General features: G+C 54.4%; 1 protein-coding gene across 2 annotated transcripts in view; it reads left to right on the forward strand.

Moving 5' to 3' along the window:
- The window catches only part of Bmp1 (bone morphogenetic protein 1), a 41204-nt gene extending 14803 nt beyond the window's left edge, over nt 1-26401 (forward strand). The window contains exons 9-20 of one of the 2 annotated variants that reach the window (XM_046447765.2): nt 8409-8511; nt 10129-10245; nt 10510-10655; nt 10791-10986; nt 11951-12076; nt 12785-12945; nt 13263-13443; nt 17276-17401; nt 21541-21668; nt 22040-22253; nt 23691-23941; nt 25674-26401. In XM_046447765.2, the coding sequence (XP_046303721.1) occupies nt 8409-8511; nt 10129-10245; nt 10510-10655; nt 10791-10986; nt 11951-12076; nt 12785-12945; nt 13263-13443; nt 17276-17401; nt 21541-21668; nt 22040-22253; nt 23691-23941; nt 25674-25808 (1884 nt within the window). In that variant the 3' untranslated portion in view covers nt 25809-26401. Of the gene's footprint in view, nt 1-8408; nt 8512-10128; nt 10246-10509; nt 10656-10790; nt 10987-11950; nt 12077-12784; nt 12946-13262; nt 13444-16575; nt 16938-17275; nt 17402-21540; nt 21669-22039; nt 22254-23690; nt 23942-25673 lie in introns of those variants that run through there. The other variant, XM_046447766.2, reaches the window with a different exon arrangement.
- Nucleotides 26402-26782: the final 381 nt, after the last annotated feature.

The raw sequence follows: 26782 nt of genomic DNA on the forward strand, positions 1-26782 counted from the left end.
AGGCGCCCCAGAGACCAGTGCAGCGTCCTCTGCAGGTTCCACTAGCCTGGTTTGAATTCCTGAGGTGATGAGGGGCTCACTACTTCTCAGAATATTCTATCCATTCTCTAGCCAGCTCTTAATAAAGAGGGGAACCATTGTCCCTGAAATCTCCCAGTACTTCCCTCCAGAGCAATTCATTGTAACTTATCTTCCTGTTTCCCAGTCAGCCTTCCCAGTCTGGGAGGCCACTCTCCTGCCTCCTCACCCATGCATGGACTTGTCACATGGAGTCTGGATTTCTCAGCACTCCTGGACCCACCGTGTCCTTCAGAGTCTAAATGCTCCCAAGAGTGAGCTACAAGATTTACTCTCCTTGTCTGCAGTGTGGAGTCCCACCACCCAGCAGGTGGCTGTGCCTCTTACCTGTGCCTTGGCTCCTTTGACAAGCAGGTCTTCACGTCCTCTTCCTGCTCTCTGATCAAAATGTCAAACAGGACACAAACCAAAGCAGATCCCAGATCTACCTCAAACTGACATGGATCCATTCACTTGCAATGACTTGTGACAATGTCATGACTTAACATCATTACCTGTTGACGGGGACGTGTCTCCTGAGACCTCCCCTTTGTCATCTCTCTGTCCCTGGCACAGGAAGTGGTTAATAAGCGCCGAGTACCTAAGCTGGACTGTCTTAGCAGCTGACAGCCCTGCTCTGCCAGTTGGTAAAACCCCTTTGAAAAGGGAGAGAAATGCGTTTGCTGGGCCCCGCTGTCAAGTTCTTCTTTTCTAAATGGTCACAGAGCATCTGTTTCGTTGGGGACTGACATTCAGCTCAGTGGTTTATAATTCCCGGAATCCACTCCTAACCCCCTCCCAACACTCCCAACACACCCACACCCCACTTGAAGATGGGGAAAGCTCCTGCTCCGAGTTCTCAAGATTACACACGCTGATCACATCTGCAAGTTATTTGAGTGTCTTCTGATGTCATTTGTGAGCCTAGGGACAAATGCAGTGAGAGAGGTGGTCACTGACTCTTGTTCTGATGCATTATTGAACAGTTTCTTCTTCCTCTGTGAATGATGCTGAGGTTTAGTTTTTGCAATCTGAAGATCCTTCTCACGTGGGACATACTTTTATTGAGAACTGAGTAATTTTGTCTTCTCTCTGCGTTGGCATTTGGCCATCTTTCCTCAAAAGGGAATGTTCTTCTCATTCCAAATCTCACTTAAAATTGCAATCCTTTCTGCTATTTCCAACTGACCGAACCTGGCTTCCTTCTTCCCTCTGCCAAGGGTCTTCACTACTCCAGCCTTTGGAAATATCACCTGCAAATCATAATAATAACAAAAAACAACAAACAATTATTGAGCATATGTTCAGTTCTTTTTTTTTTTTCCCCTACTGGAGATTAAACCCAGGGGTGTTTTACCACTGAGCTACATCCCCAGCTCTTTTTATTATTATTATTTTTAAGACAGGGTCTCACTAAGTTGCTTAGGGGCTTGCTAATTTGCTGAGGTTGGCCTCAAACTTGTGATCCTCCTGCCTCAGCCTTCCGAATTGCTAGCATTCCAGGCATACTTCATCATGCCAGCATGTGTTAAATTGTTTACATGTGTTGACTTTTAATTAATACAACAGTGTTATAGACCTAGTTGTCCCTGTTTTGGGTATGAGAGAATGGATTTGGAAGATTTAGTAGCTGGCCCAAGATCACACAGAACCTAGATGATGACACATGAATCCGAGATCCCGTATGGTATGTTGCTCTAAAACCCTGTGGTATTTCAATGATTCCTTTGGTGCTCTTCAGCTAATGTGTGCCTGGTAGTCTGGCACTGGGCCAGACACCAGAGACGTTCAGATGTCAGAGACAGTCCAGGCCCCAAGAAGCATGGAGTCAGGTAGGGGATTGCTTTCTATCCTGCTCAGGAGTCTGGCTTAGTCAGCAGGGTGAGGCGGCTTGGCCAGGATCAGCTTCCTTCCCTGTTGTCCCTGGATGCATGTGCCCCAGCTCTCTAGTGAACACCTGGCCCTGCCCCAAGAGCCTGTCTGTGCTGCTGGTCCATTCCCTCCGTAATTCCCAGAAGACCCTCACCAGTTCTCAAAAGCCTGTGTGGAACACCAGGGGAAGTGAGCTCAGGATAAAAATTCCATATTGACTAATGCTTTGTTGTAGAAATGCATCGAATAGAAAGCAGGCTAGCACCATGGGGACCTTGACATTGAAGTCTGGTGGGCTAGAATAATAATGGCCCCCTTTTTTTTTTCCTTTGCTGTTATCCTTCTCCTTTTGCATCCCACTTAAAAACTGCACTGTTTTAGGGCTGTAGCTGTAGCTCAGTGGTAGAGCGTTTGCCTTGCATGTGTGAGGCACTGGGTTCAATCCTCAGTACCATATGAAAATAAATAAATAAAGATATTGTGTGCATCTACAACTAAAAAACAATATATTTTTTTTAATTGCACTGTTTTAAACTGGCTATGCCCCGTCTTTGTTATTATAACAATGACGTGCCAGGCAAAGTCCTGGGCGTCTTACACACACCACCTCGCTATTCCCCAAAATTTTAAGAGCTGGGTGCTGTCATCGCTCCTGGGTAGATGAGGGAATTGGGGCTCATAGCACTTGGGGAACCTGCCCAGGTTTACTCAGGTAGCAGTGGTGCCACTGGCACTTAGTTCTGCACTACCTGACTCCAAAGTCTGATCTTTCATCAGTGAACTTTCAGTAGAGCCACCTGCTCTAGTGGTGGACTTTGACATCTATTTTGGCTGCTGGGAGGTTGTTTTTCATTTGCTGCCCAGTATTGAGCTTATTGCCAGAGTTTGAATGACAGGTGGATCTTATACAATTGTGCACGTCACGCGTATGCCAGACATGGGAAAGAGCCTTCTTTTAGGATCCCCCAAGTCTCTGCGCACAAACCATTAGCAGCTGAGCCAAGGACCCACAGCGGTTCCCAGGCAACAAAGCAGAGGAGGAGAGTGTTTTAAGGATCTCATGGTCAGCAGGCAAACAGTGCAGGGAAGCCAAGAAGATAAGAACTGCAAATGTCTTTTGGAGCTGGCAGCATCCCCCGCCTGCCTTCAGAAGTCCCTCCTGTTCTTCAGGGTCCAACCCAAATTCCTCCTCCTTTCCCATTGCCCAGCCAGGCAGAAGCGACGCCTCCCTCTTGGGCAAAGCCTTTGCTTTTTGGGTGCTGGAGGGCATGGGGCTCTGAGGACTAAGGGAAGGTGGATGCTTGTTCTCAGCACAGTTGCTGAGCAGACTTGACCAGCAGACCCCGGGAGGCCACATGGGAAATGGTGCAGGGTAGAAGTTTAAGAACCAGAGTGTCTGGGTTTGATTTCCTGGCTGTGCGATCTTGGAGAAGTTGCGCAACCTCCCTGTGCCTCTGTTTCCCCACCTCTACAGTGAGCCTCCTACAGGTATCCCCTTCACAGGGTTCAAATGAGGATTCAACAAATTAGTCTACCTCAAGCGCTTAGAGTAGTAAGTAGCCCATGGTGAGAATTCAGCGGATGTTAGTGTCTTTTCTGTATTCCTGTGTGTTAAACAAGGAAGCCCTAGGCAGCTGCCCTAGGTGCTACTTGCCTGTCTCTGTGTCCAGGGTTCTCAACGGACCCAGTTGAAATAACAATAGATCTTAAGCCAACTCAACTCTAATAGTGGAGTTCACGCTTATTGGCTACATAATTGTGCCAGACCCTGCTGGAAACTTTCATATGAATCTAATTCCCCTAAGTCCTGTGAGGCAGGTCCTATAATCATAACCCTCTTAAAAGAAGGAAGCCGAGTGCCGGGAGTTCAGGGGCCTGCCTGAGGTTGCATGGCGAGGCCACGTTGAAGCCCGCAAGTGGCCGAGGGTTGACATGGCTACCAGCACAGGGGGCCTGTGCTGAGCAGCGAGGCCTTCTGTCAGTCCTTCCCAGGCACCCAGCAGGGGTGAGGAGACCTTTGCAGTCATGGGTGCCCTGGGAGCCCCTGTACCCGTATCATTTGATCTTCCAGCTCCCCAGGGAGCCAGCGTGACCACCTCCATCCTTTACACAAACATGCTGAGGCTCTAGGACGCCGAGCCACAGGCCCACAGTCACCAGGCAGGAAGTGGTGGAGCTGGCCAGGTTTTCTTTGGCAAAGGAACGTTCCCCTGCCACCAGGGCACAGCTGTTTCCGCGTGACAGAAGTCGGTACAACTCTTAATTAGACACCTCTGGTCTCAATATAGCTGTCGCCGGGCCTCCCTGGAGGATGCTGCTGACCACCCGTGCAGGTCTCTCCTCCTGAGAGGGTGACCTGGGGCTCCTCCTGTGCCTTAGGAGGTCCTGGGTGGGCCCTCTGGGCTCTGTGGCCAGGCGTGGTTTCTTCAGATGTCATCCTCCCTGGACAGGGCCAGGCCTGCTTTTGAGAAGGAAGGAAAAACAGATGCTCACAGCTGTGCTGGGCACACAGTGAGGAATCCTCCGGGTCAGCTGCTGCCATCTTTTCTGGATTCCTAGGTGTTCAATGGGGGACCCCCGTCCTCTTCCCCAGCACCCACGTGTCTCGCTCTGCCTCTAGGGTTCTCCTCTGAACCACTTCAGATATCAAAATACCTTCAGCAAACTCAGCTCGAGTAGCAAAGTTCACGTGTATTGACAGCTCTCGGGAGCCAGACCTGCCGGGAAATGTGCACACGTTCAGTTCCCAGGCACCCGGCGGCAGGTCCTGAGGGGCCACGGGCAGGAGTGGCAAAGGGTGTCCGTTTGGGAGCCAGGGTGCCCTCACTCAGCCCTGCGCATTCCTTTTTCCATCCAGCATCTCTTTTAGATATTTTTGTCATTCGTTAGATACAAAAATAACACATGCATGCTGTGAAATCTTGAGCAGTCTAGAAATACATACGTAAAACAGTAAATATTCTCCCTTTGATCCTCCTCTGAATCTCACTCCTCGGGGGTGACTAAGCATTGGGAGCACTGGTGTGTCCTCACAGACCCTCCTAGGTGTGTGTGTGTCTGTGTACCCACACCCATACCCCCCCACACACACCCATACATACACACACGCGCGCACACACAGTCTTCTGCACCTTGCCTCGCGTTTAACTGTCACTCACGTCCTGGTTCCGTGTCTGCTCTCAGGGACTAGCCCATTCATTCTCATGAAGCCCTGACATCCACCGTCTTCATTTCCCTTCAGTTAATTTTTCAGTCACCTGCCTGCAGGCCTCTACTGATGGATGTTTGGTTTCTTTTTCAAGTTTCCATTATTACCAAGAATACTTCAGTAAATACCTTTATACTTCCATCTTTTTACATTTAGGCATGTCCTTACGTAGAGTAGGTTCTTAAAAGCAAAATTTCATTTGAGGAATATTTATTGAAGTCCGTAGTTACACAGATGAAGTCCTGGCCTTCTGCTTTAGCAAACACAAAGGAGACTCAGACAAAAGCAGATAAGTAAGTCACTGTGCAGGAGGGAATCAGCAGGGGGAGGAAGGAGAGGGTGGGGGAACACTGACTGATGTGGGTGGTCAGGGAAGGCTTCATTCTCCTCTGATGGGTTGGGGTAGAAACCTGCAGGAAGTGAAAAAGCATGTAACAGGCAGCTGGGAAGCACTTCCAGGAAGCAAATACAAAGGTCCTTAGGTAGCTGTGGTGTATTTGAGGGTGGGTGAAGTCAACTAAGAATGCAAGGAGAAGAGTGGAGGGAGGTGGGGGTCAGAGACATAAAGGGAGATAAATGGTCCTTTGGATTTAACTCTGGGTTATGTGCATTAAAGGATTTCAAGTGGGAGAGATGTGGTCAGGTTTACATCATAAAAGCTCTGCTCTGATTGATGCTGTTGAAGGCAAGGTACTGAATAAGGACTTTATTTCAGAAAAAAAGATGATACTGAGGCTGGTGATTCCTCCCTAGAATGAAGAGGAGAAGCCAGGCACCTATCATTCTAACTGCTTGGAGGCTGAGGCAGGAAGATCACAATTTCCAGGCCAGTGTGGGCAACTTGGCCAGACCCTTCTCAAAATAGAAAGGGCTGGGGATGTGGCTCAGTGGTAGAGCATCCCTGGGTTCAAGCCCCAGTACCAAAAAAAAGGGAGAAGAGAGGCAGGGTGTGGGAGTGTGCCTGGCCGCAGCTGGTGGTCTGGAATCCCAGCTGGCCTGGCTGCGTGTCTCTCCAGCTACATGAGTCCTTCAGGGTACAAGACTGAGGAGGCAGCAGGCCGGAGGGAACCAGGCTGTGGGCTTCAGTGAGTACGGTGAGGAGGAGGAGGAGGAGTAACAGGAGTGAGGCTGAATGTAAGGAGGTACTGACGGGCTGGACCAGGCTTGGGTTGGAGGACTGCAGTGCCAGCCCTCTGCTGCCTCCTCTGTGGTCACGTTTGGTCATTTTCTAAAGAGATCACAGGTTGCCTCGTGAGGTGCTGTCTGGCTCCATAGCAAGGGCTAGAAAGGACTTGCAGATTCAGTGTTTGAAAATGCTGGGACTCAGGACAACACTGAGGACGACCCGTGACGCTCATGATCATCAAGAGTGATATTTAGTTCCCTTTCTAAAACATGACCTCACCCAGGTCTAGCTCAGGGATCCATAATTCATAACAGGCCTGCCAAATGTATGTAAACTGATACATGAAAAAGTAGTAACTTAAGAAAGAAAAGAAAAAGGAGAAACTAAGAACTAAGGTCGGCGAGGAGAGAAGGGACAGGTGGAGTTGCGAACAGGGAAAGTGCCCGGCCAGTGGGTGCAGGGTCCCTAGGTGGCAGGTAGGAGAGTTGGGGGAGTGGATGGAGAGGAGGGCTGGGTGGGATCAGCGCTTAATGATGGTGCTGGGCCCTGGGGCAAGGCCTCTGGGATATGGCCCAGGAGGGATAAAGAGAGGGTGGAGAGAACTTCAGGGAACTGAGAGATGGAGGTGGAAGGATCATTAAAGTGGGTGTTAAAACCACCCAGCATGTGACAAGGCCATGGGAAAGTGCCCAGGGGCCAGAAGCTCTTCCTTGACCCTGATACAGCAAGTGCCAGGACCTGCCTGGAAGTCATTTTCATCCTGGCCTCCCCTGTATGCATCTTTTTTGGGGGGAGTTGGATACCAGGGATTGAACCCAGGAGTACTTAACCACTGAGCCACATCCCCAGCCCTTTTTATTACTTTTTTAGAGACAAGGTCTCCTTGAATTGCTTAGGTCCTCTCTAAGTTGCTGAGGCTGGCTTTGAACTCATAATCCTCCTGCCTCAGCCTCCTGAGCCGCTGGGATTACAAGCCTGCGCCACCACGTCTGACTCACTGTCTGCATCTTAACTTTCTAATAAGGCGGAGGGGAGGCCTCCTGTCCCCTTTATCAGGGAAGCTCACTAACACAGAATAGAAGGGCCCCTCAGGCCCTCAAGTGTCCACTGCACAGGTCTTCTAGGTCCTAAGGAACGCCCTGAGTCCCTGCTCCTGAGAACTCTGACTGCACAGCAGGCTCAGGGCTCACTCTGGATGCTACCAAGGAAGTGGTTTCCCTCCTGGGACAAGGGCTAACTGCTCTCCAGTGCTTACTGAGCATCTATTTGCTAAGAAGCTGCAGCGGGGAAACTTAGGACAGTGCCTGTCCCAGGGAGTGTCATAGCAACTTCAGGCTCTTATCCCTGTTTTGCACACCAACTGGCTGAGGCCCAGGGAGGTTGGGAGGAATGCAGGGCTGAGGCCCAAATCTCAGGGAGCTGGATCCTCTTAGGTATATCTGGTCCCTTTCTATCCTAAGCTCCCAAGGGCAGGGATATATCTGAAGGGGAGGATTCAGATCCAGTATTCCCTGCAGCAGTTAACACACCCGGAATTAGTAAATATGTGCTGACTGGTGACTCAGCCGACTCTCCTGCCTCTCCCCTCTGGCCCCTTGTTCCCATCTCAGACACCCTTCTGCCCTCACACCACCCTGGGCCAGTCCTGATGAACACAGGGGCTCTTGACCATTGAGCCACATCTAAATAAAATCTGTATTTTATTTAGAGACAGGGTCTCCCTGAGTTGCTTAGTGCTTGCTAAGTTGCTGAGACTGGCTTTGGACTCTCGATCCTCCTACCTCAGCCTCAGGAGCCACTGGGATTTCAGGCACGCACCCTGCTCCCGGCCTATTCTGTCTTAAAGATGTTGCAGTTGATCCTGACCTTAAGGAGAGCTGAGTTAGCTATCTAGACCCCGACATGAGGGGACAGTGCAACAGAACTCCTGGTCTCATACAAGCATTTGGTAATGGGGACAAAGGGCATGCATTTTCAGTGGAGACTGACACGGGCTGTCTGGGAAGAATACTGACCATAAATGGCAGGTGGTTAACTCTTCCTTAGTGACCCATGTGGTTTGAGGTGGGCAGTGGTCATGCAGCAGGCCTGGGAGGCCAGAGCAGATGGGGAGCAGTGTAACGCTTCCTCCCCTGCTTCTCCTAGATCATCCTGAACTTCACCTCCATGGACCTGTACCGCAGCCGCCTGTGCTGGTATGACTATGTGGAGGTCCGCGACGGCTTCTGGAGGAAGGCGCCCCTCCGAGGTAAAGCACAGTGCACAGCAGCCTCCTCAGCCACTGGTTCCCCCTAGAACTGCTCACATCATGCTGTCTTCATCCTCCTCCAGGCCCCTCGATTCGCAGGGGTGACACCTTGGTGCAGGACCCAGGAGTCCTGGCATAGATAGTCCAGATTAGCTGCCGAGCATTGTGACTTCGGGCAAGGCCCACCCCTGGTCCAGACCTCTCTCCTCAGTGCAGGCTTCAGGGTCTCCCTCAGAGGGCAGCTGTCACTGTATTGATGGGGGACATCAGAGTTGACAGAGAGAGAGAGCCAGATAGGCTGTTCTGTGCATCCCCAAAGCTCCAGGTTCTCTCCCTTTTTGGGGCAATTTCAGAGGCCCTGCTTTCTGTGTCTGCAAGGCCCCATGATGCAGCCCTGCTCAGTAGCAACTCATTATAAACCCACTGGGAAGGCTTTTAACTCACTTCAGAGGGCACCACACCTGGAACAGCGGCGCGACCTTGTTTGCACAGGACACTTTGTCCCTGGGAGCAAGTGCAGGGCAAGGAAGTCAGTGGGGACTAAGTAGGTCAAAACCACAGGATCACTGAAGATGCTTTAATGGTCATAGAATTAGGGCAAAGCAAGTCCCTTGTTCCTAGAGGACATCTGCATCAAGTCTAAGGAGCTGTGTGACATTCCTTCTCCTGTGTGGACGTTATCCTGAGTAGGGCTGCCTCTCAGCCTTAGCACCTGTGCCAGAAGCAGTCCATGCAGTCTTTTTTTTTTTTTTTTTTTTTTTTTTGAGATTACAGGCATGCACCACCATGCCCAGCTAATACCTCTATTTTTTATTTTATTTATTTATATACGGTGCTGAGGATTGAACTCAGTGCCTCACACTTGTGAGGCAAGTGCTGTACCACTGAGCCACGACCCCAGCTCTACCACAGTCTTGTTAGCTCTCTCTGTTTTTCCCCAGTGTTGGTGTTTGAATAGTTCTCATTAGTCACACAAAGCAGCTGTCATTACAACACTTCCTCCGTAGCTATGTTAGGTCTCCAAGATTGCAATTTCTTTCTCATAACTGACATTCCTAGGTCAGCACCCTCTGTCCCTTGCCGAAAGTTGGGAAACACCCAGTCTTATTAGGAACACACAATTGGCCAACCTCATCCCTTATGTTGACATTTGGGTTTTATATCAGCAGAAGTGTTTCTGACTCAGTCCATAGATTCTAGGATTTGTTTGGGGTGCTGGGGCACCCCCTGCCTTTGATCCAGGGCCTGTAAGAGCATATCATAATGTGCAGAGAAAGCGATGTCCCTTTCTTGATTGTTACTTCTTTTCATGGAGACCAGGCAAGGCAACATAAGTGGTGAGAGTAATATGCTTTTTAAAAAGGACCATAGTTCCCACGTGGTCAGGTATTAGGAGGACCAGACCCCCAGAAGCAGACTCACATCCTGTCTGAGGTATTTCTGGGTGTTCAAAGCTAAGCTTCACCTTGGACTAGCCATGAGTCATCCAGCAGCTCTGTGGTCCTTGTGCGGTAGGATGGTTGCTGATAAGGACAGAGCCCTGAGCCTCCCAGAGGGGTGGGGCTTCTTGGAGACGGGTGTTGGGGCTCAGGAGTCCTCTGTCCATGCTGTCGGCAGGCCGGTTCTGTGGGGGCAAACTCCCGGAGCCCATCGTCTCCACGGATAGCCGCCTCTGGGTGGAGTTTCGCAGCAGCAGCAACTGGGTTGGAAAGGGCTTCTTTGCCGTCTATGAAGGTACTAGGGGTGGGGGGAGCTATGGGTACCCTGGGCACCCTAGAACCATTTCTTCCTGGCACCTGAGGGTACAGTTATGGATCTCCCTGGGAGAAAGCAGAGGGTGGGGTTGTTGGGGCAGGCTGTGGGGTCAGGTGACACCAGGGGTATCACCGGGGTCGGGAAGCTGGGGGCGTGGGAAGGGCTGGAGGGGTAGGAAGGGGCTCCCAGGCAGGGCAGAGTGTGTGACTCACCACCTGTCCCCCTCACCCTGTATCCCCAAAGCCATCTGTGGGGGTGATGTGAAAAAGGACAATGGCCATATCCAGTCCCCCAATTACCCAGACGACTACCGGCCCAGCAAAGTCTGCATCTGGCGGATCCAGGTGTCCGAGGGCTTCCATGTGGGCCTCACATTCCAGTCCTTTGAGGTAGGCCACAGACCGTGTGGTCTGACCCGTGAATCCTGTGTTGGCGCCTGGGACAGCCCACCTGTCTGCAGGCTTCCAGGGGCTGGGGCCCTGGCAGCCAAGACCCCTCTCGCTGATGGAGCCCCTGACCCCTAGATTGAGCGCCACGACAGCTGTGCCTATGACTATCTGGAGGTGCGCGACGGGCACAGTGAGAGCAGCACCCTCATCGGGCGCTACTGTGGCTACGAGAAGCCTGACGACATCAAGAGCACATCCAGCCGCCTGTGGCTCAAGTTCGTCTCTGATGGATCCATTAACAAGGCTGGCTTTGCAGTTAACTTTTTCAAAGGTGACTTTTCCTCCTCTGCCCCATGTCCCTCCTGTGGCCAAGCCACCTCCTCATTCCTTCTTCACTCACCATTGGACATGAAGACCACCAGCAATGCAAATGCCAGGAAGATGCTGGGCACCCTCTTTTTTTTGGCATTGTGGATTGAACCCAGGAGCACTCTACCATTGAGTGACACCCCTGGTCCTTTTTATTTATTTTATTTTATTTTATTTTCGGCAGGGGGAAGTTCTAGAGATTTGTAACCCAGGAGCAAACGGAGCCACCAAGCCACATTCCTAGCCCTTTTTATTTTTTATTTTGAGACAGGTTCTCACTAAGTTGCTTAGGACCTGGCTAAGTTGCTGAGGCTGGCCTCAAACTTGCAATCCTCCTGCCTCAGCCTGCCCAGGCCCCGGGTTATAGGCGTGCCACACCGTGCCCGCTGTTAGGAGCTATGGGCAAAGTAGGGAGAAAAGCCCAAGGAGAAGACGAGGTTGGAGAGACCTGGGGAGAAAGTAAGGCAGTGAGGGTTTTTTCAGTGTGATCTTGGGCAGGGGATTCTCCCCGAGACTCAGTTCTTCACCTGTAAAATGGACGCGAGTTTCTTGGAAAGGACTGAAGGAAAAATAAAAGAAATCCTTTGGCAAAGAACAACAGCACACAAGAGGCACTAGGGAGTGGTGGTGGCTGCCCAGCCAGCCCAGTCTGTGGGGCAGAAGCCCAACTGAGCGCTAAAGCAGAGCAGGGTGGCTGGCAGTGCCAAGCAGGGGACCAATGTACAGGGCAGGTGCCCTGGGCTCCCCTGGGTTCTCAATAGGTGTGCACTGGGCAGGGCTCAGCTGAGCCGACTTGGGAGACATACCCTTGTCATTCCTTCCCATGACAGGTGGCCATGGGAAGCCTGAGGGACCCTGGCCTTGACCCCAAGCAGAGGGCAGGAAGAAGGGGCCAGGACCTGACACCCGTTTTCCTTTCCCTGCAGAGGTGGACGAGTGCTCTCGGCCCAACCGCGGGGGCTGTGAGCAGCGGTGCCTGAACACCCTAGGCAGCTACAAGTGCAGCTGTGACCCTGGGTACGAGCTGGCCCCAGACAAGCGCCGCTGTGAGGGTGAGTGCCCACTTGCCTCCCAGCCCAGTTCCCATCCTGTGCCTCGGGACATTCCCCTTCCTGGAAAAGCTGGAAGCATTCCTAGTAGTCTGTTCCCAACTTAGGGGTAAGAAACACAGTGGCATCGTTGCCACACGGGATATGCACTGGCTTCGGGGTTTTTTCTTCTTACTGTTTTGTTGATGCTGATCATGACCTGGCAGTCGATGTCACCACACACCAGAGGGGTGAATCAGAGTGTCCTGATTCACAATTTGGAAACCACTGGTCGGTGACAGGCACTGAGTCTCAGCCTCGGGGTGCATGTCCTCAAGCTGCTGGTGACAGCACTCCAAGCTGAGGGCTCCAGCTCAGGCTGGTCTCAGTGCACCCTGAGTGGCACCCCCCATCCTGTCCCATGTGCTTCCCAGGTCTGCTCATGGCACTGCTTTTCCAGAGCCCCTCCCTGCCCTCCTCCAGACCCCTGTCTATTCTCTAGCAGAGAGGATAGAAATGGCCCCAGTACAGACCCGGGGTCCTCTCCTCCTGCCTCTAGGCTCACCTCTGGAGACACCCACCCTCACCTTTCCTCCTTCCTGTCTGTCCCAAGCCCTTGGGCTGTGGATCGCACAGACCTCCTTTCCTCCTAACTGCAACCCAGGCCAGGTGACAGGCCCCTACCTCGAGTGGGGTCTCTTGGCCATGATGCCACTTCCTGTGTTCCCTCAGCTGCCTGTGGCGGGTTCCTCACCAAGCAAAATGGCTCCATCACCAGCCCAGGCTGGCCCAAGGAGTACCCTCCCAACAAAAACTGCATCTGGCAGCTGGTGGCCCCTACCCAGTACCGAATCTCCCTGCAGTTCGACTTCTTCGAGACTGAGGGCAATGACGTGAGTCCCCTCTGGGGCCAAGGGGGATGAGCTCAGAGACAGCCTGCGTCCTCTGAAAGTGGTCCAGGCGGAAAGTCTGTGGGAATGTGGAGGAGACTGGCCCCAGATGAGGCAGGTGAGAGTGTAGGACATTGTCTTGGAGTCTTGCGAGTAAGGAAGAGCTCGGTGCCCACAGGGCATTATAGGGCACCCAGGAGGACCCCATGTGGAGAGCAGGTAATAAAAGGCTAGAGAATCTGTAAGACGGCAGCTTCCCTGGGGCGGTGGTGGCCAGGAGAGGTGTCCCGAGGAAGCAGCTGGAGCTGGGCTCCCCACAGGTGTGCAAATACGACTTCGTGGAGGTGCGCAGTGGGCTCACGGCTGACTCCAAGCTACATGGCAAGTTCTGTGGCTCTGAGAAGCCCGAGGTCATCACCTCCCAGTACAATAACATGCGCGTGGAGTTCAAGTCTGACAACACAGTGTCCAAAAAGGGCTTCAAGGCTCACTTCTTCTCAGGTACCCCAGGACTCCCCGGCTCCCAGCCCTGCCTCCCCTCAGAGGACAGGGCTCCCCTTCCTTCTGCCTCTGCACCCCTGTATTCCCCAGCCCTCCCTGGTGCCCGGCCTACCCGCTGCGTCCCCACTCACAACCACCACCAGGCCAGTCCCTTCAGTGTCTTAATCCCACTACTCCTGAGCCCTCGTGGTCATAATGTCGCCGGGCCCAGCAAGTGCAGAATATCTGCAGAGAAATGAAGTGTGAGGACATTCCAGGTACCCAGGGCCTGCATGCCAAGGCCTGAGAGAAGGCAGGTCCTGGGGATAGGGCTCAGTGTGGCTGAGAACAAGGGGAAGAGGAGAAGAGAAGGTGGACTGTGTAGGGCAGATTATCCAGCATTCACCGGACTTTCTAATCAGACCCAGCATAAGTTAACGCTGGGGCCTTCCTCCATTAGTCCCAAAGCCTTCCCATTCCCCTCTGCCCTTGCGGGTGGGAGGCTCAGATCCGTCAGTATCCCTTGACTGAGCTGCCCCACATAAGGCTTGGCTCAAGTCCCTGGGCCCCTGTCTGGGTGGTCCAAATGGTCGTCAGTCCCCACCCACCCCGCCCAGCCTCTCCAGCTCGACCTCGAGGGTCCCAGAGGCCTCTTCTCTACCTTATGACTCCCCTAGCCTTTGGCCCAGGGCTAGACTGCGAGGCAGCTGGTGTCCTCCAAAGGCAAAAGGGCTGGAGCTCAAGCAGTCAAGGGCAGGAACTCTCTGGAACGGAGCATGAGGAGAGCAGGAAGCCTGCTGGAGCAGGTGGCTTGGGGAGGAGTGGTCAGGGAACCCTCACCCCAACTCTCCTGGTGGGCCGGGCCTAGGGTGGGCAGGAAGCTCCCGGCTGCGTCCATGCCATTTCCCTTTCCCCATGCCTCTGCCGAGGGTCCTGCATCCTCAAGCCCCCTATGTGGCTACTCTGCACCCTGCCTGCCCTACCTGGATGCCATGCACCTGCCCTGTACATTGGTCCCCTGCTTGGCACTGCCAGCCACCCTGCTCTGCTTTAGTGCTCAGTTGGGCTTCTGCCCCACAGCGCCTGCCCCACAGCTTGCTGAGACCCTCTCCCTGCAAGGCCAACCCCTTCCTTCTCTGGGCCCACCTAGAAGTCCTAGAAGGTGTTTACCAGAGGGCCGGAGGGGGGATGGAACACCTGCTCAGGGGCTGCTCGGCCCCGGGAACCATTACCTGCTTACTTGTCTCTTCCTGCCCTTGTGTTGCTCCGGTCTTGGAGGGGGCGGGGCCAATGCTCACATCCCGCTGGCCTGGAGTTATTGTTCTGCCCCCCACACTGCATGACACCGTGCCTACCCACTCTTAGCCATGCATAAGACACAGGCAAGCACGTTTGCATACGCACACGAGCGTGCGCATACACACACGCACACACACACATGCATTGCCCCATGGCACAAGGAACTTGGAGAGGACCCTCACCAATGGGCATCAAGGTTTAGCCCTCAGGGCCTGGGGCTTCTGACTCCGCCCCCCCAGGAGGGGGCTCTTTGGACTTTTGGGACACCCATCGAGGAGACCCTAAACCAAGAAGGAGAAGCAAGAGCCTGAAGACCTTCGGTCTGGCCCCAGCATCTCCAGGGCCTTTGGGCACTGTAGGGTGAGTGCCATCTCCTTGTCGGCCCACACCCACTTCCCTTTGCTCCTGTTCCTCCTGCAATTTGTTCCTCAGGTGCCAAGGTGGGGCTGCCCATTCCCCCTAGCCTGTGCCAGAGTCCCTGCCCTGGATGTTGAGTCCCCTCCCTGGGACTGACTTTTCCTGACTCAGCCACCCCTCACCCACTCACTCAATCATCTGGAAAGTATTTTTTTTACCCATTCTGGGTGCCAGACACCAGATTAGGTATTTGAGGTGCAAACACAAGCAAGGCATGGGAAGACATCAAGACGTCTTCACTCAGTGTAGAGCTGAGCCCCAGCTCCCAGTGTCCTGAACCCCAGGACAGGGAATGGGGTGCCTCTCACCCCACCTTTCCCACAATTGGTGCAAAGGCAGTATCCTCAGGACCTCGGGCAGGCTCCCCGTAATGTGCAGAGAAGCATCCATTGGGAAGGGACTTGGATCCCATCTGACGACCCTATATTCCTGCAGGCCCCAACGGGTCTGACCCACCTGCATATGGGTGAGAAGCAGGGCCCTGTGCTCAGGCCCTCAGGTTCCTCTCCTGGGAGACCAGAACAGGGTCGCGTCACAAATCCCACCTGGCTGGTTGAATGCCAGCCGGAGTCTTTCCACCACATCTCTGGAATTCTGGGCCTCCTTTGTGCCCACACACCTCGCCAGGATGCCCACCTCTACACTGGCACATCATCCCCCAAATGACCACAGGGAGGCCTGAGCATATGTGGCTATGGCATTCACATGCCTGACACTATGTGTATCTCTGTCATCGCCCCATGTGTGTATGCATGTGCTTGTGTGCAAGGGGCCCCCAGCACATGAGCAGCACCATATGTGAGTGGGCAGCTAGTGAGCACTTACATATGTCCTTGCATCCTTGTCTAGGTCCCCAGTAGCCACGTGTGCGGGCGTGTCTGACTTCCCGTGTGTGTCTGCCTCAGTGCGCTGTGTTGGAGGTGTGTGTCTGTGTTGGTGGTATGAACCGCATGCACGTCTGTGCTGCCGGGTCTGGACAGCAGCACATTCGTGCTCAGGGCTGTGCGGCAGCGTGTCTGTGGGCTTGTGTGTGAGTGTCTGTGTCTGACACTCTGCAGATGCAGCCTCAGGAATGAGAGTGTGAGCGCAGCTCTCCCAGCCCCCTGCACACACCATCCCTACCAACGGCTCCTGTTTCTCCCCGTCCCATCCCCAGGGTGAGGGGTGCACGCCCCAGCTCTTGCTGTCCCTCCAGGCCTTCTCCTTGCCACAGGCTCCCTCCCCTGTGCTGTGCCTCCTCCCACCTGCTGACCCAGCCCTCAGTGACCTGGCTGCGATGACATGGCCGCCCGCATGTGTGTCCGCTGCCCTCCCGCCCCTCCTGGCCCTGCCTACCTGCCTCAAGGCCCGGGTCTGGTTTTCATGGCTTTCCCTCTCTGGTCCCTGCCCTCCACCCCCACCCCTTGGTCCCTTTTCTCCTTCTCTCTGTCGTTTCAGAAAAGAGGCCACCTCTGCAGCCCCCTCGGGGACGCCCCCACCAGCTCAAATACCGTGTGCAGAAAAGAAACCGGACCCCCCAGTGAGGCCCCCCAGGCCTCCCAGACCCTTCGTTACTCAGGAAGCTCACCTCGGACAGACGGAGTGGGCTGGGGGCTTCGGAGCCCACCCACCCCCTGCCTCTGCTCTGCCACTCTGGCCACCTCCTCTGGCCGAACAGAACTGGTGCTCTACTCTCCTCCCCTGTCCCCCTCAGCCAACAGGGGAACCCTCCCTGCCCCCCTCCCATTTTGATGGTGTCTGTGACATTTCCTGTTGTGAAGTAAAAGAGGGACCCCTGCGTCCTGCTCCTTTCTCTTGCAGTCTGCTTGTCCGTGTGTCTGTTTTTCCACTTGTCCGTCTGTCCAGTAAGCAGGTAATGGTAGAAGTCCCGATGCTGGTCAGCTCCAGACCCTCCCCCGGCCCTCCCTCCACCCCACTTGCACCTTCTCTCCCCACAGCTGGGCCCCGCTCAGCTGTCTCCGCTTGATGCAGTGCCCAGGACCCGTCATCGCCTTGGCCTCCCAACCCCCAGCCCCGCTGCCTGTCACTGGCTCTCGCGCTCTCCCAGTGGGAGGCAGCCCCGCCAGACCTCCCGCTTCCCCTGGGGCCACCAGACCTCAGCCTCACACAGACCAAGATGCCCTTATTTGCCCCCTAGACAAGGACGAGTGCTCCAAGGACAATGGCGGCTGCCAGCAAGACTGTGTCAACACATTCGGCAGCTATGAGTGCCAGTGTCGCAGTGGCTTCGTTCTCCATGACAACAAGCACGACTGCAAGGAAGGTAAGGGCTGGGGGACACCACGCTGACAGCTGGGGTGACCAGAGCTCGCGGGGTACCCCAGAATACGTGGGGTGTCGCACAGGTAGATCTTCACACTAGAGGTGGGAACCCACAGTGTCACCTCCACCCACCTTGGTTGAGACTCACAGAGCACATACCCTCTGAGGTCACCTCACTTCACCTCCCACCTCCCCTTCCCATGGTGGGAGCACTGGTGGGCTCTCCCTGTCTGAGTCAGGAGAGGCGCTCACAGCTGCCTGAGGCTCTGTTCTCAGGCTCTTCCTGAAGCCTACATGCAAGACTTTCTCTTTGTAGTGACCCCCTACCAGCACACAGGCCCAGGAGGAGAGGGGGTAAGAGCACAGATCCTGGAGCCAGGTTGCCCAGCTTCGCTCTGCCACTTAGCAAGCCGTGTGCCCTTGAGCCACTACCTACCCTCTCGGTGCCTCCTCTGCTCCTGTGCAAAATGAAGGTCATAATCATCCCTACCTCAGAGGGCACAGGGGATCCCTGAAGTACTCTGAGCAAGCACAGTTGTGAATGTTTCCATTTCTGATCCCTGAGGCACCCAGAACAGGGCTGCCATTTCACTGTGAAGCTCTGCATGTGCATGTCGAGTATCGCTAATCTGAAAATTCAAAGTGCTCGAAACTGGAAACTCTGAGCACCCCCAGGGTGCCACAGGTGGAAAATTCCACACCTGACTTCATGAGATGGATCCCAGTCAAAACACAGGTGCATTGAAAATATTGCATAAAATTACCTAAGGTGTAGATGAAACATGAATGAATTTCTTGTTTAGACCCATCCCCAAGATATCTCCTCACCTATATGCAGATATTCTAATATCAGAAACATTTCTGGCCCCAAGCATTTTGAATAAGGGATACTTCTTATGTATTTAACAATAGTGCTCAGGTGGTCACAATGGTACACACCTGTAATCCCAGTGACTTGGGAGACTGAGGCAGAAGGATCACAAGTTTGAGGCTAGCCTCAGCAATTTATTGAGACCCTCAGCAACTTAGTGAGACCTGTCTCAAAATTAAGAAGAATTGGACTGGGGATGTTATTTAGTGGTAAAGCATCCATCCCCAGGACCAAAAAAAAAAAAAAAAAATCAGCTGTCATGCCATCACCCATATCATTCAATACCTGTTAGGACACAATATAGCATGGTCTACTCCAAGTCATTAATTGCATGTTCCCTGTCTGCTGAGCATGTACAATTCCAATAATACAACATAGACCTGTCTGTGACACTGACCATGTGACTTGGGGTGAGTCACTTAAACCTCTCTGAGCTTCAGTTCCTCATCCATGAAATGATAAAGAATGGCCCTCAGGGCTGGAGTTGTGGCTCACCGGCAGAGCGCTTGCCTCGCACGCACGTGTGAGGCAATGGTTTTGATCCTCTGCACAACATAAAATAAATAAATAAAACAAAGTAAAGGTATTTACCCATCTACGACTAAAAAAAAAAAAAAAAAAACCAGCCCCACTCTGCAGGATACTAAGCCTTCTAGACATTGCACAGTGTGTGGCAAATGACTCTTCCACACCTGACTTAATCTTCACCATGATTAAGTGGACACCCCAGCTTGGTGCAGTGGTGCATTCCTGTAATCCCAGCAGTTCAGGAGGCTAAGGCAGGTAGATTACAAGTTCAAAGCCAGCCTCAGCAACTTAGTGAGGCACTAAGCAACTTAATGAGACCCTGTCTCAAAATAAAAATAAAAGGGCTGGGGATGTGGCCCAGTGGTTAAGTGCCCCTGGGTTCAATCTCTTGTACCCCACCCCCCAAAAAAATAAAAGTGGAACCCAGGTGGAAATAAAAGCTGCTAAGCTGAATAAACAGAATCAATGCACCTCAGTGAACAAGAGTCAAGGACTTTCTGAGTGTGGCGCTCATAGTCCTTGGAGTGCTCACGTCTTTTAGCCTTATCTGCTCTTGTCTGAACTGTATTCTGGCTCTGTAGTCTCCATGGAAAAGAGGTTTGATAAAGAACAGCATCAACCAGACAGCCAGGAAAAGGTGTTCCCCTCCTGGAAAGATGGCCTGCTCATCTGCTCATCCGCTCATCCGATTCATTTGAGAAGCACCAGGGCCCCTCACTCGGGTGCAGGATAATGACAGATCAGTCTATATCCCCTGGCCCGTGGAGCACCCAGCACTGTGCAGAGTTCTGTAGGAGACTGGAGAAAGGAGTCCCTGTTTCTAAAGCAGATTATAGACTAGCTGGGGAGAGACATCAGTGTACAAGGCAACAGCAGGGAAACTGGTATGGAAATGGTGTGGGCACAGTGGCCATAGAAGCTACAGGTGGGTGATGAGGACAGGCCTCAGCTCAACAGCGGAGAGGCAGGAGCTCAAGCTGCTTGCACCAGGGACTTGCAAGGGCCCTGCCCTGGGGCCCCTGTAGGATGCATTTGGGGAGCCTCTGACTCAAGGCCCAGACTGTCCCCTTTTCCTTCCGATCCTACAGCACAGTGGCTGCCCACTTACCCTCAGAGGGACCTGCCAGAGAGTGTGACTATGAATAGTGATCATCACTTTTCAATATGCATTTGGGAGGCCGTGCTCTGCAGAGGCAGAAGTCAGATTGCTGTGGACCAAGGAGACATAAGTAGTGAGAAGGGGGTAGCCAGTTTTCCAGAAGTTTAGCTGAGAAGAAGAGGAGTATGGAGGGGTCATTGCTGGGGGCACAGAGAAGAGTTCTGCGAGGTCCATGGGCTATAGAACTGGGAGAGAGCCTGACAGTGGATCCTTTGTGGTGGGAGGGTTCCCTGGTGTGGCCAACAATAAGCTCTAACTCCCAGAAAGATGATCCATGCTGATGGGGAGAAAGGACAACTTCACTGAGGCCACAGGGAAGGAGGGAGGCAGGCAGGTTCATGTTGGAGGGCCCTGGTGTCCTCAGGAGGAGGAGGAGGGCGGTCTGCAGCTCAGGTGGAGGATAGTTGAGACAAGGGCTCAAGGAAAGGAATGAAGGTTTTGGACAATTGCTGAAGACCGGAGAGATGGAGCTGGGAAAGGACAAATCCAAAGAGGATCCAGAGGTCTGGGGGCCCTGTGAGGTCAGAGACCACAGATGGGGTTTTCTAAGTTGGAAGGGCAGCACTCAGGGATGCCAGTGTGGATGAGTTGTTTTGTGATTAGCCATGTAGTCTAGCTGGAGAGGGAGGTCAGCAAGCCCTCCAGGTCCGTGGGGGCCAAACCTGTGGATTCAGCCACCCTCCAGCTGAGAACACAGGGGCCTGTGACGACCCTGCCTGTCCTGAACGCATTCAGACGTTTGCCGTTGTTTTGGAAGCAATGCAACATTAAGGACTCGTACACAGCGTTTACACTGTGAGGTGTTACATAAGTGATCCAGAAATGATCTAAAGCGCACAGAAGGATGTGCATAGGTTCTGTGCAAATACTAGGCCATTTTATATAAGGACTTGAGCATCTGTGGAGCCCTGGAATAAATTCCCTGTGGTACTGAGGGACATCTCTACTGGGAGAAAACAGAAAGGGAAAGACCAGGGAGGTGTCTCTAAAGTAGAGTGACCACCGTTGGCAAGGCCAGGGCCGAACACGCTGGGAAACAGCAGCAGCCACAGAGACGGTGAGGTGCTGGAGGCAAAGCCCAGGGTGAGGCTCTGAGGAAGGGAGATGAGAACCCACGGGACTGAGAAGGTCCAGGGACACAGAGCCTGTGTTGGTGGGCCAGCCACCTGCTGGTGGACATCACCTAGGAAGGTGGCAGGAGTGGGGAGCAGAGGAAAACGGAGTCAGGTGCCCGAGTCTCCTGTGGCCAGTGGAGGGCAGTTTCCGGATGCACGTGAACCCACAGAGCTGGGAGAGAGTGTGTCAGGGTTCCCTGACAGAGGTGGTGTGGCCACATGGCCACAGAGGGGTCGGGGTTGGCCCCAGAGAGCAGCTTCCTTCGATGCTCACCTAAGGCCTTCGCAGGAGCCAAGCAGTTAGACTTGCCCTGGGCACGGGTCCTGGAGTGAGAAAGAAACCATGGGCATACATAGTTCATTTTGTAATCAGGGGACAAGAGACAGAAGGAAGGAAGCGCTTTCCTCCTAGGAGACATCAGCACATGGGGCCCCTCAGAGCCCCTCCACCACTCATATATCCACAGCTGGCTGTGACCACAAGGTGACATCCACTAGCGGCACCATCACCAGTCCCAACTGGCCGGAAAAATATCCCAGCAAGAAGGAGTGCACCTGGGCCATCTCCAGCACCCCGGGGCACCGGGTCAAGCTGGTAAGGACCTTGCCCCCCATGCATGAGCGCCCCTCCCTCCATGCCAGGTGGCTCTGCTTGCTTCTGTCACCTCAAAAGCACTATTGTGTCAGAAGTGCTGGCTGCAGACACGGTGGCCTGACTGAACCCATGCCCTGTCATCCCTGCAAGGACAAATCAGCTGGACATAGGCCCCCCCTTCCCAGTGCACACTGGAGGTGTTCCTGCATTACCCCATTCCTGAGTCCTCCCTCAGCGGCATCCCCCAGCCGTGGCCACTCCCGTGAGTGTACATGAGCTGGGGTCCAGAGGCCCAGGGTGAAGCCACCCATTTCTACCCCAGCTGCCCCTGGCCACATCCTTACTAAGCACTCCTGCCTCGTGCCTCCCAGACCTTCTTGGAGATGGACATCGAGTCTCAGCCTGAGTGTGCCTATGACCACCTGGAGGTGTTTGATGGACGTGATGCCAAAGCCCCTGTCCTTGGCCGTTTTTGTGGCAGCAAGAAGCCTGAGCCCGTCCTGGCCACGGGCAGCCGGATGTTCCTGCGCTTCTACTCGGACAACTCAGTCCAGAGGAAAGGCTTCCAGGCGTCCCACTCCACAGGTGAGGCCTGCCTCAGGCAGCACTGCCCTCCTGCTGTCCTCTGCGCTGTAGGCATTGCCGACCTAAGTCTCCTAGCCAGGCCCTGCAGGGGTGGCGTTTACAAAGGGCTGTGAAGACCCAGACAGACAGAGCCCAAGAGGCAAGACAGTGTGTTCCAAGGACAGGCCAGAGGGGCAGAGGGAGCACTAAGGAGGGAGGTCAGGAAACAGCAGTAACAACAGTACAGGATGTACAACAGTACAGAGTCTCCACTGGTGGCACATAGACAGTGCATCCTCCCTCCCATACCCCCACCCCCAGATGCACCCATTCATTCACTGTATGGATATTTATGAGCATGTGATGTGTGTGTGGCAGCATGCCAAGCTCAAGTGGCAAAAATGACCTTGGCCCTTAAGGGGCCCACTCTGCATTCACCTGCCTATTTGACCCCCATGGACTGAGCTGTCCCTGTTCCAAAAGACGGGGGTGGGGGGGCTTGTGGCAATGAGTCAGACATGAGCCCTTCACCCCTGTGCCTGACCTCCAGGAGCCAGAGAAGTCAGGTGCGGATCTACAGCATGAGACACAACACAATAAGGGCACAGCGAGGGCACTCGGGCCCAACTTGGAGTAGTTGGGCAGGGACAGGGGCAGGGGCAGAGGCCTCAGCACGGCTCAGGGCGTGCACAGGTGTGAGTGTGTGAGGTCGGCAGCAAAGTGGGAACCCTGGGGCAGCAGAGAGGCTGGGGCCCATCCTGGGAGCCCATGAGCACAGGCCAAGGGTGTCAGCTGCAGTTCTCGGGGAGCCACCTATCATCAGGGAGTCCCCAGAACTGATGGGTCCACGGCCTCCCTTCCTCCCCTCTAACTCCACCCTGACCCCACCCCCTCCTGGGGTCACCAGCACCAGGGCACAGGAGAGAGGCCTGAGGGCATTGGGCAGAAGGAGGCTGCCAATGACCCTGCCCTGTGTGTTCCTGTTTGCCCTTCCCAGGCGAGGGTCACAAACCAGAGGCCAGAACTCCATCTGGCCTGCAGACTTCAGTATTTGGCCCACACATTGTTTTTTAAAATTTTGAGCCAGCACTTAAGAATCAGGAGTTTCCACATAAAACCAGCTATATAGCTTCTCTCCTGAAAATGCAAGCTCTGGTGACACTGAGCCACATTCTTCCTTGGCAGCTCTCAGCTGGGGCAAATTAACAATGTCCTCTAGAGACCAAGTGTGCCTTCCCCTGGCCTAGGCCACCTTCCACCTGGAGCCTCACCCCAGAGCACCCCAGCTCCTCATAGCCCATAGCCTGAGGCAGTATAGCAGGACACTTGCTCAGCCAAGTCCTGAGCCAGGTACCACCCACACTGACCACATGGCCTCCCTCACCAGCCTGGTGTGATGCAGTGTCCAGCACAGGGTGGTACTCAGGGGGCGGTGGCCAATTTTTTCGTCCCCTGCAGAGTGTGGGGGCCAAGTTCGGGCAGACGTGAAGACCAAGGACCTTTACTCCCATGCCCAGTTTGGTGACAACAACTACCCCAGCGGGGTGGACTGTGAATGGGTCATCGTGGCTGAGGAGGGCTATGGTGTGGAGCTCGTGTTCCGGACCTTCGAAGTAGAGGAAGAGACCGACTGTGGCTATGACTACATGGAGCTCTTTGATGGCTATGACAGCACAGCCCCCAGACTGGGGCGCTACTGTGGCTCCGGGGTGAGTGCCCTCCATTACCCTCCACCCCTCTTACCCCAATCCTGAGACCCAACACTAATAGAGGAAGTGTCCCTGGAGGCCTGGGGTGCTAGGCTGAGTGGCAGCACATGCCTGACCATCTGTAGATGGTTGGGGGTGCTCAGAGAGGCCACCCTACCTGGACCATCCCCACCCGGGAAACCAAGGTCCTCTCTGGACAACACAGAGGTCTTTGCAGCCTCTAGGCCAGGTCCTACTCTGGGCTAGTTTGGCTAGTCCCATAGGGTCACTTCATCTGAGGAGGGGATAGTTTCTCCTGTGTTCCTTAGCCCCTTGTCTCTGTCCCACGGCAGATTCCCAGGGCCTGAGTAGGGGGCAGATGGTGGGTCCAGAGCTAGCATGGGGGCCTGAGCTGTGTCGCTCTCACCAGTCCTGGATGAATTACAGAAACATTCTAGTCTCTTCTTCCCCTGCCAGTTTCTCCCCTTAGTGAGAGGCCAGCTTGTCTCCAAGCCATTGCTGCTGCCATCCAAGCAGGCCCTGGGCACCGCTTCTCTCTCCCTGACACACACTTACAGGAGGCAGCAGGCAAAGTCAGCTTGACAGGCTTCTAACCAAGGCCATGTGCTGGCCCACAGGTGGATGTTTTCCTCCCAGTAAGAGAGCTTATGGCTCTCTCGCTCACGCTCCCTATTTTATTTTTTTTTTTATGTGTGCGTGTGTCTTTCTAAATCTTTCTCTCTCCAGAGAAAGCTGCCACCCCTTCCCTGTCTCTGTCTCACACCAACACATGCGTGTACCTTCCCACGCACTCACATGCACTCAGACAAGCTGCCTGGCCCCTCCCTCTCTCGTGGCCATCCTCAAGGGCAGCCTGGGTGCCCCCGGGAGGGCTAAGCCTCCAGGAGCGGCGGCAGCTGCTGGGTCCAGCAGATCTCTATTCTTGTGTGGTCAGCGGGACTGGCCAAGGTGGAACAGCAGTGGGAAGCAGTGTCCACCCCCAGCCCGCCCACCCAGCCGCACTGGCATCTGCTGGCGAACTAGCTCGGGCCCCTCTCTGCTTTGCCCCTTCCTCTTCTGAGTCACACATTAAATGGGGTGTCTCCAGGGGCATCTTCCAGAGGCCTCTCCCAGGTGGGGCTCAGGGGAGGGGTCCTGGGAAGTACTGGAAATATCCCAAGACGCTCAGGAATGATTTCTCCAGCTCGAGGGCCAGAGCACTGCTGTAGCCAGGGAGCCACCTAGGAAGGGTATCATCTGGCACAGACCACTGCCAGACCAGGTGTGACAGAGTCCAGGTCTGGGAGAGACTGCGTCTGTCCCCACTGCTCCCTCCATGCCCTCGCAGCAGAGAAGTGCTGCCCCACCTTCTCTGAGTCCACTGGGACAGCAAGAAGGCGGCCCCCATGCTACGTCCCACCTCTGCATGTTTCCACACTCCTCCTCTTGCCTGGCCACCCCCTAGGCCCATCTATGCTGGAAGAGCTAGAGCTTTCGCTCCCGTGTGCAGTCCAGGGACTTGAGGCCCAGAGAAGAGAGGTGGCTTCAGGCCTGCACTACCCACTAGTGAGGGACAGAAATGGAAGCAGCCTCTGAACCGAAGACATGCTGCCCTCTCCAGGTGTCCCATTAGACTGCCACTAGCATGACACTGTTTCAGGGGCTGGGGGAGTTTGGGGTCTTGGGGAAGGAAGAGAGCAGCCGGGTCCCCCTCCTCCTCCTCATGCCCCACGCCTGTCCCTTTCTCCACCAGCCTCCAGAGGAGGTGTATTCAGCCGGAGACTCTGTCCTGGTGAAATTCCACTCAGATGACACCATCACCAAGAAAGGCTTCCACCTGCGGTACACCAGCACCAAGTTCCAGGACACACTCCACAGCAGGAAGTGACCACCGCCCTTGCACGGGGCGGGGACGGCAGTCCTGCTTCCCTTGGTCACCTGGACTGGACAGTGGGGGTGGTGGGCAAAAGTGACACCCCATGCCTCACCCTCAGGCCCCAGGACCTGCAGAGCCGACAGGCCAGGAGAGGCTGTCCTCCGGAGGTGGGGAGCTTGGACTGCTTTGTAAGCCGCTTCCCCACCATGCCCCGCCAGAGTGAGGGGCCAGGGCCAGGGAGCCAGCGCTTCCACCGAGACACTTGAAGTAACCATTTCTCTCTGGGGCCCCCACCTGGTGGCAAGAGGGCCTGTCAGCAGAACACTGCCACCTTCCTGCCATCTCCACGTGCTGTATTGTGTATAGCCAGTGGCCGTAATCTCCATTGTAATGTACCTTTCCCACCCCTCTTCAGCCTTGATTTGGTTTTATTTTGACCCCCACTTCCTCGGTTCCTGGGGCAAGAGTATCTGTGCATGTCCCCTAGGAGCCACAGTGGGGCGGTGGCCAGGAGAGTGGAGAAACAAGGCAGGGCTTCTCAGGCCCGCTGGCTGGTCGGCCACACCGGCCCCCCCCAGCCAATAAACTGAAAGTGTTACAGCCAATTCCCTGTGCCAGATGCTGTCTGGGACGTGGGGGTGGGGGGTCTCCTTCCAGATGTGCAGGCTCGCTGGGTGTCCGAGGCCGGCATGTGGCCAGGACACCTGGCTTTGCTGGCTCTCCTTCCCTCCCGTGATGGTGAGATTTCACACTTGGGCATAGGAGCGCACGCGCACACACACATGCCTGTAAACTGCAGGCTGCAGGCACGTTGCGCGCACACACACACTGTTCCTGGCCCTCCCACACAACAGGAGGGTAGAACGTTCTATAAAGAGGCTGTCTGGGTGGAGGGAGGAGGTACATAGAAAGGTTTGGGGTGTGTCTGTCCATCTGGCTTTCCTTTCTCGGCTGGAGAACGAAGGGCTGTGAGGGCGGCTGACCAG

The sequence above is a fragment of the Marmota monax genome, unplaced genomic scaffold, assembly GCF_021218885.2.
Source record: "Marmota monax isolate L192 unplaced genomic scaffold, Marmota_monax_Labrador192_F-V1.1 WCK01_AAM20220418_F8-fsc00040, whole genome shotgun sequence".
Taxonomy (NCBI): domain Eukaryota; kingdom Metazoa; phylum Chordata; class Mammalia; order Rodentia; family Sciuridae; genus Marmota; species Marmota monax.